Below are 10575 nucleotides of genomic sequence, written 5' to 3'. Positions count from 1 at the left end.
CCTGCCATGCATGTACCTCCGCGACACAACTTTTTTCTGCTCCTGCAGCGTGACGTAAATGTGACTACGCTGCTGTGACGTCATAGTATCGTGCAGAAGGGTGCTTCTGCTGGTTTCAGGTACGTGATAAGGATTCCTTACCCACTCCTACGATTTTAATAATTTCCACCTAATATAATGTTTTTCTGCCAAAATATTTAGTTTTTCAATACAAAACACAACGTAAAAAAGCGAGTTAAGAATTGAGAGAAACATCATCGGTCGTGTTAAGAAGTTAAAATTACATGCAATGTTCCAAGTGTTTACTCAATACTACTAATGTGTCAGAAGGGGAGGGAATCCTCCGCAACATTAATGTTTTGTGATATTTCATGAATTAACTTACGGGTGGGTTAAGTGGGAGGCTGGGATTTACTTTCATGCACCACAGTGCGATATGCTACAGAATAATGCACTATTACCTTGTACCAAGAATTCTAGGAATGACCTGCGCTTAAAGAGTTAAGTCTAATCCGACGTCAATCCTATTAACGTCTTAAAATGGTAGAAGTGGCCTGTTCTCAACTCTGACGCCCGAAGACCGCACAAGCTCTAACAGGCGCAGACCTCTTCCTTGGACTCAATGTAAGGTTAGTGGAAACTAGAAGGAAAATCCTGTTTCAGTAGAGGTCTGCTCGGGCTTGGGATGGGATGATGCAGTTCTGCATGCATCCCCCTGTGCTGTAGCAGGCATAGTGAGACCTGCACTGTGACCGCAGGCAGGAAGAACACTGCTGGATGTCCCAGTGGCTGCTAGGCCTGGAGCAAGGCCAAGGACAATGCGAAGCCAAGAGAAGCGGAGGTCAAGCCTCTCAGCAAATCTAAAAATTGGCATTTGTGATCCGGGTGATTCCAAGGCTATCGACAACTGCGACCACTCCTTTCCCTTTGCACAAGCCAGCATAGTGAAGCCATGGAGCTCCGCACACAACATTGGCACAAATTTCCACGATGCTGGCAGTGCCAGAGGCACAAACAACTCCTTTGGCCTCAACATCAACGTTGGTGGGAAAGCATTTCAGATTGACTCTCACATAGCCGCCCGCTACCCCATCACGAGACTGGGCAAGCTTGCCACTTGGGCAGACCCAGTGAAGAAGTTAGACCTGTGCGATGATTTCTCTGTGCAGAGGAATGAGTATTTCTTTGACCGCGACCCCATGGTCTTCCCCTGCATTCTGCACTTTTACCACAGTGGGGTGTTGTGGATCATGGATGAGCTATGCCCCACCAACTTTGTTGAAGAGATAGAGTACTGGGGAATTAACTTGTCGTACTCTGAGAAATGCTGTCGAACTCTGTTCATGGAACACCAAGATGAGTTGAAAGAGTACCTCAAAATTCAGAAGGAGCTACAGGTCGAGCTGGAGCCCCTAGACCAAGCGGAACACTTTGAGGGCCAGTGGATGGGTGAATTCAGAAAAAAGATCTGGAATCTGATGGAAAATCCCTACTCCTCTATTCCGGCAAAGATCATAGCTATCATGTCCAGCGTGTTTGTCCTGCTGTCCATTGTCGCAATGTGTTTGAGCACCGTAAAAGAACTGCAGGACTTAAATATCAATGGCAAGGCCTGCATGGAGCAGGTAGAGATCATCTGCGTCATATTCTTCACCGCCGAGTACCTGCTGCGCCTGGTGGCCACTGCAGACTTGTGCAAGTTTCTTAAGACTGTTTTAAATGTCGTAGACTTGGTAGCTATCCTGCCATTCTATGTTCAGATCATCTTTGAGCACTTTTCCGAGGAAGCAGATATCCACCTGCATCATGAAGATATTGAGAAGATGGAGCGGGTGGGACAGTTGGGCAAAGTGTTGAAGATCGTCCGACTGATGCGCATTTTCCGCATCCTCAAGCTGGCTCGGCACTCTACAGGCATGAGGGCGTTTGGGTTCACCATTCGGCAGTGCTATCAGCAGGTCTGCTGCCTCTTCCTCTTCATCGCCATGGGGGTGTTCTCTTTCTCTGCTTTAATGCACTCTGTGGAGCATGACGTCCCCGGTACTAATTTCACGAGCATTCCTGTGACTTGGTGGTGGGCCGCGGTAAGCCCTGGTCTTCATCTCTTTGTCGTTAGATGTGCAGCTCTCACCAAGAAACCCAGAGTTAGGAAGTTATGTGTTGCGCACCCCTGTGATTTCAGCAGATGAAACACTTGACTATTGTGTATCTGGTCATGTACAGGTAACTGAAGTGGGTCATTAGGTGTTCTGCTCTTCTACAGGAGCGTACGGGTATATATGTGTATAGGAGGACTATTAATTAGGTAATTTAAACCAACACGAAAGTAGCAGGACTGAGGCATGAATATTTGTGCCTGATTTATCGTTTACTCCACATATGAAAGTCAGATTATGCAACAGTACCCAGGAATGAGAAGAAATGTGTAGCACACTCCTAGTAGGGCTCCTAATAGGAAATGTATATTGGAAGTCAAAATTTACAGAAGTACCCAGAAGTGGCCATTAATGGGTTCTTCACACCTAGGGGAGCCTTATGGGAATCACTTGTACTTCAGGAGCCTTATAAGGTCATTTAGACCCTAGCCATGGTGTTGAAATTAATTTAAAAGATATTTGAGCATACATTAGCACTTCAGCAGCCTTATAGTAAGTGATGAATACCTCACAACAAAGATCTTTACAACACAATTATATAAATCAATAATTCGGGAGTTTTTGCACCAGCTAGATCAAATATTATAAGTGAGGGATGAAGAGAATTTGTACATTTTAAACTGGGGTTCTATAATAGTGAGGCTGAGTAAGCACATATCAGGGGAACAACATGTTTTTGTCTAAGGTAGAATGAGAAACACTTCCAAATGGGGAAGATTTAAGGCGCTGAACACATTATAGGGACAGTCATAGGAAGAAATAGGCAGCAACTGTGTTTTCTTTGTAGGCCCCACAAGGAGCATCAGTGGCTATTTATTTGATTATTTATTTAAGGGGGATGTCTAAAGCACCACATCATTCTTACATCAGTTTGATATATAGTTTCTGAGTACACGTTCAAGGAGTTGGGTAGAAGCAATGTAACCGAATGAAGGGCATGGCCCTTCTCAGATATTCTTCACTTCCTAAGTAGCAATCAGTGTCTCTTCGTGTGATATTTACTTCTACCAATTCTTTGTTGAACCACATCTTAGAGGGTCTAGTTTTTAAGAGTGGAGGTGATTAGTCCTGCTCTGAAGAAGAGATTCAGAGATTTCTCGCGATTTGAACCATGGACTTTCCCTCATCAGCCTCTGTATTACTGTCATCTGAGGGTATGTCATTGGATATGGTGCGAGGTGGCTGATGGTAGGTGTGGAGGCAGGTTCTGAAGCTATAAAAGTCCCTTTGTTCCAATACACCTGATGAATGGTACTGAGTATCTTTAATTGGTTCTGAGTCAGTAAAGGGCTTCTTGGCCTAGTTTGGCGTTGTCACATATCTACAAATTGAGGCATTGTTTGGCTACATGATTTTGCATCATCTGAAAGATGTGAGCTTTCTGGGTAGCCCTGTTTAGATAATATTGCAGTCTTCCTGGCGAACCTTTACAACAGGTCTGGCCAGCTCTACTTTGTAGTTTATTTGCAATAGTGGGAATATTTTCACGAGTAAGCAAAGTTGTAGATTTGTACCTTTAATTACTGAATTGATTTGCTGTGTGAATAACAGCTCTGTGTTGATAATGACCACCAACTTGATTGCCATTTGTTCAATATCTTGGGGAGTGAGAAGGTTTGTGGGATTTTTTTTGCATGGAAACCTTTCAGAGTTACTGCCTATATAAGCTAGTATCTCTGTTTTTGCATTGATTAGAGAAGGAAAGCTTTGTATCTTGCAGTGAAATATGGAGTTTTTGCATTAGGTGATGATTGCCTTGTTTCCTTGTTTCTAGCTGAGTTGTATGTCAGAGGTTTGAGTAATAATATTGAGATAGTAAATTATCACAGCCAGAATAATGCGTGACATAATATCTCCAATGTAAGTTTATGTAGAGCTCAATATAGATTTTCTATTTTTAATTCCACATTAACAGATGTACACACACACACACACATATATATATTCACAGGGTGTGAAGGTGTGGAGTCAGGAATAGTAAACCTACACTTTCGTATATGTACTTATTGTCACAATATTTTGGCAGTCAATATTCTAACTAAGATATTTTTGTACCAGGATGTTACATCTTGATATTCTGGTACGTTGCAAACATGCATATGGATTTGGATATTGATGCTCATTTGGAATCTCACCTTGTGGTTCTCTAGCATATGTGTCAGTGGGAGGTTCTAAATGTTAAACAGAAGAGTTGATGGTGATGCCCACGTGGAATACCACATGGTGCCTTTCAGGTTGAGGATTCAACTTGCGTATTAAACTCATTGACTTCGGTTGCGGTGGAAAGAATGGATACACTGTAGTGCTGTGCCGAAATCCCATCCATTTATTAAGGGCCTGATTAGGATCTTGTCGGAGGGGAACAATCTGTCACAAATGTGACAGATATACCGTCCGCCCTATTATGATCCCATTATATCCTATGGGGATCATAATACTGTGGAGGCCATCTCCATCACGCTTTTGACAGAGTATTCCATCTGCCAAAATCTAAAACAGGCCCTAAGTCTGTTCAGGAGGATTTCGAGGTCCACAATATCAAAATCTTCATAGACGTATAAAACTATTAGAATGGACTACTTGTCTTTATCTAGGCTGATGAGGTGGTCTTCGCTGAAAATTTCGAGTCGTTTCTTGTACTTTGAAGGGTCTGAAAGCAAATTGTAGAGCATGTAAAAGATAGCTTTGCACAATCAAGACTTGCAACCGCTTGTTATCTCTTTCTTCATGTTATTCCTGGTGACGGCCAGGTGAAGATTGGCCTATAGTTGGGGAGGTTGTTTGGGTTTTAATAGGTGTGTGATGTCAGTTCGTAGTATCCAAGAGAAATTCCTCCATGTGGGCTTCTGGACATGGCCCACCACCAAATGTTAGGCACTTAATTGATTGTGCTAGGGCTAGTACCTTGCCTCCTTCCAACAGGTAGAATGTGTAAAGGGAGGCCCACATGAGTGGCAGAGAGACGGGTATGAGTAACAGCAATTGTTTGTGGTTGAGTGAATTGGAATCCTAGATTTTGTAAATTTTTGTTTCTAAGGCGGTCATCAGATTATTGCAATGAGGTTGGGAGCTGTGACGTGATGGCTTTTGATTTACTTTGTTGTTGGTAAGTTTGGTGGTAAATGCCGTTTAGGCTCTTTTGGTGGTGTTGTTGTAGCCCATTCAGTATATTTGTGAGAGACAGAACCATGCTAAAGTTATTCCTGTGAGGCCACGTGTGCAGTGGATCATAGCATCATTTGCGCCCTACACCGTGTACAATAGGAGTAATATGATAGCATGAAGACAGAGTAACATGATAAAGCTGAGGTGAGTCTGTAGATTACAATTTACAGGAACGATAGTGGTGCATGCAAACCACAGTAAGCAAGGGGAAGACAAAGGCGTACGTTATGTTTTACTCATTTGTCTAGTCTATGCATATCACCAAGTGAGGTGCAGCGAAGTGCAGGCCAAAAGTGGCCTTTGGAAAGGAAATTTGAAGGATTGTTATTCACACAGTCAATTCACACAATCTCTTATTAATTCACATTTGTACCATGACTTATGGAGGAGCTCTTCTCAATTTCTAACCTGAGACCTTCTCCTCTAGTAGCCCTGTCCTGTTGTTGCCCAGAAGGACACCCTCTCAAGAGCGTAGGTGGTGCCATGTGTAAATTCTGACCACCTCTTAAACTCTTAAAATGTTACTTTGCCTGGCTGGCTTCAAAGCTCTTGGCGGTGGTCCCCTCTCAGCATAGCCGCCTTATAGTAGTCACTAAGATAGCAGCTGCTGCAACAGGAACTTGAATAGTGACCAACACTTTTGTCTGCCACCCTTGCTCACAGAACAAGGGCGGATAAAAATATGTGGTGTTCCAGGATGCTGCCTCGGGCACCAGACTGTTACATGGTTCAGTGTCGGAACAGTTCATGATGATTAATGCAGAAAGGCTAAAAAGCGTGAGTAAGAATGCATTCTTCTAGGAAAGAGTAGGCAGCATTGCTAAGCTGTTGTGCAACGGCTTCCAGGCCACGAAGATTAAGGTTCTGATTCAGATCTTGGTGGAGGAGAATACTCCATCACAAACGTGACGGATATCCTGTCTGCCGTATTACGATCCCATTATGTCCTATGGTGATCGTAATAGGGCGGGCGGCATATCTGTCACGTTTGTGACGGAGTATTCCATCTGCCGAGATCTAAATCAGGTCTAAGTTATTGTAAGAACTAAGGTGAGAGGTCCGCTGGTCTGCAGTAGCTGGTAGACACCAACTGGCAGCTTTGTATCAGTAGATCCCATCCTGGATTGTTACCCGGCCTCCTGAAGCCTGTGAGCATTCATCGATCACATCACTCCCAGGAGTGGTGGCTTCCGCCTGCCGCCAGACACTCACTCCGTCTTTGTGTCTCAGGCTCTCACCTGCATGGTAATCATGATTTCTACATTCTGGCATAGTGCCACTCCAGAGACATAAGGGTGAAATGTATAGCAGTCGTAGGGAGGGAGACTTTGTTAATGACACTACTATATGCTTTATATTTTGACCCTACAGTGAAGATTGCCTCACGCCACGTTGCTTATTGATGTAAACAGGTAGCACTGGTATTCTCTAAAGCAGAATCCTGTTACATCCCAGGTTGGCAAGACACACACCGCCCCCATGCTTTCTCCCTCCCCCTCTAGACTGCGATTTGGTACCTCCTTCCAGTCCTACCCAACAAACACCAAGGACACTTGCTTACAAGTCATTCAATTCATTCTTGCTTCTATTGGCACAACTGAAATAGACTCAGGTTCTGCGATGGCAACCTCAAAGTATTTGGAAAATCACTCCCAAAAGTACTGAAAGCATCGCAGTGATGTCCGACTGGTAAATTGTGCTCTGTATGCATGACCACTGATATTACGCGGCAGAGGAAGGCCAAATTTGGCGACATTGGTCACAAAACTATGCAGCAAGTAAAGGCAAATTATGCGGAGTAATGCAACACATTTTGTGATAGTATTTCTTTATTATTTTGTCATTTCTACACATGGTAACACTATTTGAGTGAAGATTTCACCTCAATAGAACCAATTTAGAACCCAATACAGGAATAAGCAACTGAAAGATGAGCTGACTACTTTTGCGAAGGGCCTTTCAGTGTGCAGAAACGTGTCATCATGCTTTTAGTAACTTTAAAATCTGCAGGTTATGCCGCAGATGATGGGTTATGTGGCAAAAAGGGAAATTATGTGAAAAAGATGCAGCTGCAGAACAGCATAATTCCTGTGGCCATGTGTATATGAGGCTGAATAATGTAAAGCTATGGCACAGGTCAGCTTTTTCCTTTGAAATCCCATTTTACTACAGGTATCTTCTCTCTTTCAAGAAATCGGTACTTCTGACAGAGACCCCCGCATTTCCTATTTCTTAATCTGCTTTGTTGTAAGGAAAGCACTTCATAAATGTGCACATAGCATCTAAATGCACTTTGCTGATACACATGACACATTAGTAGGAGAAAGGCCCATTTCCTGTCTTTTAAATCTACAACAAATATGTGTCTCACAAATTATCTCTCCCCTTTAAAAGGAGTAAATTGGGTTTATTGTGCGATGTGGAAGCAAGGTAATAATGATGACGATTGCATCAGTTTGCATCTGGTCCAGGAGATTCCCTCCAAGCCCGAAGGGTTCATGCGAATCAAAAAAAACTCAGGCAGCAGTTTTTATCTTCCCAAATAAGGTTCAGAGTTATAAAATTCAGCATAACAAAGGTAACTAACGCACAACAACCCTTACACAACCCCCTTATCGATAATAATTAATTCCAATAATAAAATGGAGGTAAGGTATTTTAGGGTTTTTCGGAATAGGACTGTATAGAAAACATAATATGGTAGGCATTATAATTATCCCAGCCTCTTGTCTACCTATTTTTCTTACAACAACGTGATTCATGCAAGATTTGACACAGACTAGCCTGATCTGTCGAGGATGTCATAGACTTATTAAGTGGGCCTTCTGGGATGGATGTCACAATAGGATTCAAAACACAAACAGATGTCATCAAACAAGAGAACATTCTGGCATGCTTCCTATTGGAGATTTTTAGTGATTCAAGACCTCACTGTGTTTTTTCATCTGCATTGGATGGAAAACCACAGACTGAGATGGTCCATTGCTGATCTGAGTTGACCTATCCAGGAAGCAGAGAACTTGACAGGCAAACTGAAAGCATACCATTCCAGTTGTCTCCACAGAACTAAAGATCATTAAGGATGTCTTTTATTGCAGTCTTATTCATGAATTTTATTTCGACAACATTCGCATAATTGTACTACAAATATACAAATGCCTGTAGTTTCAAGGCAGTATTTGACTTGTCCCACTCAGGCCACTATTTGCAATGGTAATACTGAACCGTGATGTAGCTGGGCAAGGTATTTACCTGGTGCAATAATAATACCTACATCCCTGTTCGTCACTTCAGATTGAGGGCTGATATGTCTACTCCTCTGTACTGCCAGCACAAAGGCTACAAAAATTGCAGGTTTTATTTTATAGAATGGTCATGCCTGACCTGAGCAGGCGGTACTAATTTGATGTTTGTGAATGCATTTATTCATTACAAAGAAGAGAACAACACATTGAAGTCTGTTTGATTTGTGACTCAGTCGGGTTTGCAATGTGTACACCGAGGTTCGTGATAGCTATTGCATTTTCCTAAAATAACTTGTGCTTTGCAAATAGGTACTTTCCACTTGTAATTTTCTGTACCTAACCCCATAACGCCTATAATATTGTAATTGCATTTATATAGCACTTACTACCCCTCATGTGGAGCTGAAAAGCTTTATAATGGCACCACACTAATCAGTAACTCAGTGTTTTGTAGGTCCTTCTTAGACACCACATGCACTCTATTTCTATATCTTATGTTTCTATCAGAGGTCTTAGAGACTGCACATTGCTTCGACAGCTTCATTGTCACTCTCATTTGCTTGCTCTTATTGGTCATCTGCTTTAGGCTTCCATCTTCTTTGTTTGTTTGTGTCTCTACAGGAGCATGAATGAATTACTTGTGTCCTTCCACTGCTTAGTTTGTAGACACTGGAGTTTAAGCACTCTATCAGAGTGCATCCTTTTCAGCTTTCTCTCTCGTGTACTTCTCCCACCCAGGTGTTGGCTTGTCAGCATGCTCCCACCCATAGTGTGCGTTGGCTTGCCCCCATCCTCACTCTCGTTGTCGATGTTGCCCTTCTCTCACCTCCCTCGCGTTGTCTGTGTTGCTCTGCTATGACCCATCCTCCCTTCTCCGTATTGCCCTGCTTCCACCGACCATAACAAAAAATGTGCTATGACGGAGACCTGGCTGGCCGCGTCACTGAGCTTTTTTCCCCTACTCCACCCTTCCATTGACTGTGTTGCAACTCCCATTCATCCATCCTCCTTACATTATCTGTATTATTCACCCACCGACCGTAACAGAAAAAAGACACTGCTGGCTGCATCATAGTGCTTCCCACCTCCTTCCGTTGTTCGTGTTGACCTCACAACCTGTCCACCCTCCCTCCGTTGACTAATGTGCTGCTTCCCACGCCATAATAAAACAAGCATTTGCAATACAATGGGTCTTGCATTTGCTCGAGTTAGAGCTACTAGCGTTGTAAATTCCTAACTGGACTTTTCTTGCCACAGTTGACATAAAGCAAGCAGATTCAAAGCACCACGGCTGCCAGGAGCATTAGCGTGAAGGAGAGACACAAAAAGACAAAGAAGTTCGCTTGCAGTCAAACGTATCGGCAAAAGTGCAATTATCCATGTAACAAGATCGATGACAAAGGCGGTAACAAAGCTGCCCCAAGGAGGGACAAACGTAAAGCATTTACCAATGATAACAAAGGATTTTTGAAAGGCAAGCCCATGAATGAGTGATAGTGATGGGTGTGCGGTGGGTGTGGTTAAAGGCCCACAGATAGATTACAACACATCAGAGGGATTGCGCACTCGACCTACAAAAGGGTTGATGCAGACACTGCTGGACGCATTCTGATGCTTTTTTACCACCCCACTGATCCTCATAGTGGTCTTCCCCACTCTGCCTTGCCGGACGCAGCATCCTCCCTCCCTCCAGCAATAAAAAAGTTCTATAATGCTGCCAGCACTAGCCGAGACAGCCCTTTTTAGGTCCCGCCTAAGATAGCATATTGGACTGCTGCTCAGAAAGGCAAACACACTTGCCTTTAAAATCCGCTTTTAACTTCAGTGTCCCAAAGGAAGTGGGGGAAGAGGTTTCAGCATACTTAGTGTGATTACTGCCAGTGGCTGCTTAGCGGATGCATATTCTGTGGCCAATCAATCCACTCTCCTCATTTATACTCTGTCCTCCATTCCTTGTCATACTGAATGCCAGCTTCATTAGCGCATTATTTTTAACTGATTTTGTTCTT

General features: G+C 43.2%; 1 protein-coding gene across 1 annotated transcript in view; it reads left to right on the top strand.

Moving 5' to 3' along the window:
* The first annotated feature begins 574 nt into the window (after positions 1–574).
* The window catches only part of LOC138268686 (potassium voltage-gated channel subfamily V member 2-like), a 31658-nt gene continuing 21657 nt past the window's right edge, over positions 575–10575 (top strand). Inside the window, exon 1 of the mRNA XM_069218590.1 lies at positions 575–2084. Within this exon, the coding sequence (XP_069074691.1) occupies positions 819–2084 (1266 nt within the window). The 5' untranslated portion in view covers positions 575–818. The remainder of the gene's footprint in view (positions 2085–10575) is intronic.

This window comes from Pleurodeles waltl, chromosome 12 (assembly GCF_031143425.1).
Source record: "Pleurodeles waltl isolate 20211129_DDA chromosome 12, aPleWal1.hap1.20221129, whole genome shotgun sequence".
NCBI classification, from domain to species: domain Eukaryota; kingdom Metazoa; phylum Chordata; class Amphibia; order Caudata; family Salamandridae; genus Pleurodeles; species Pleurodeles waltl.
This window is presented reverse-complemented; position numbering and strand designations above follow the sequence as displayed.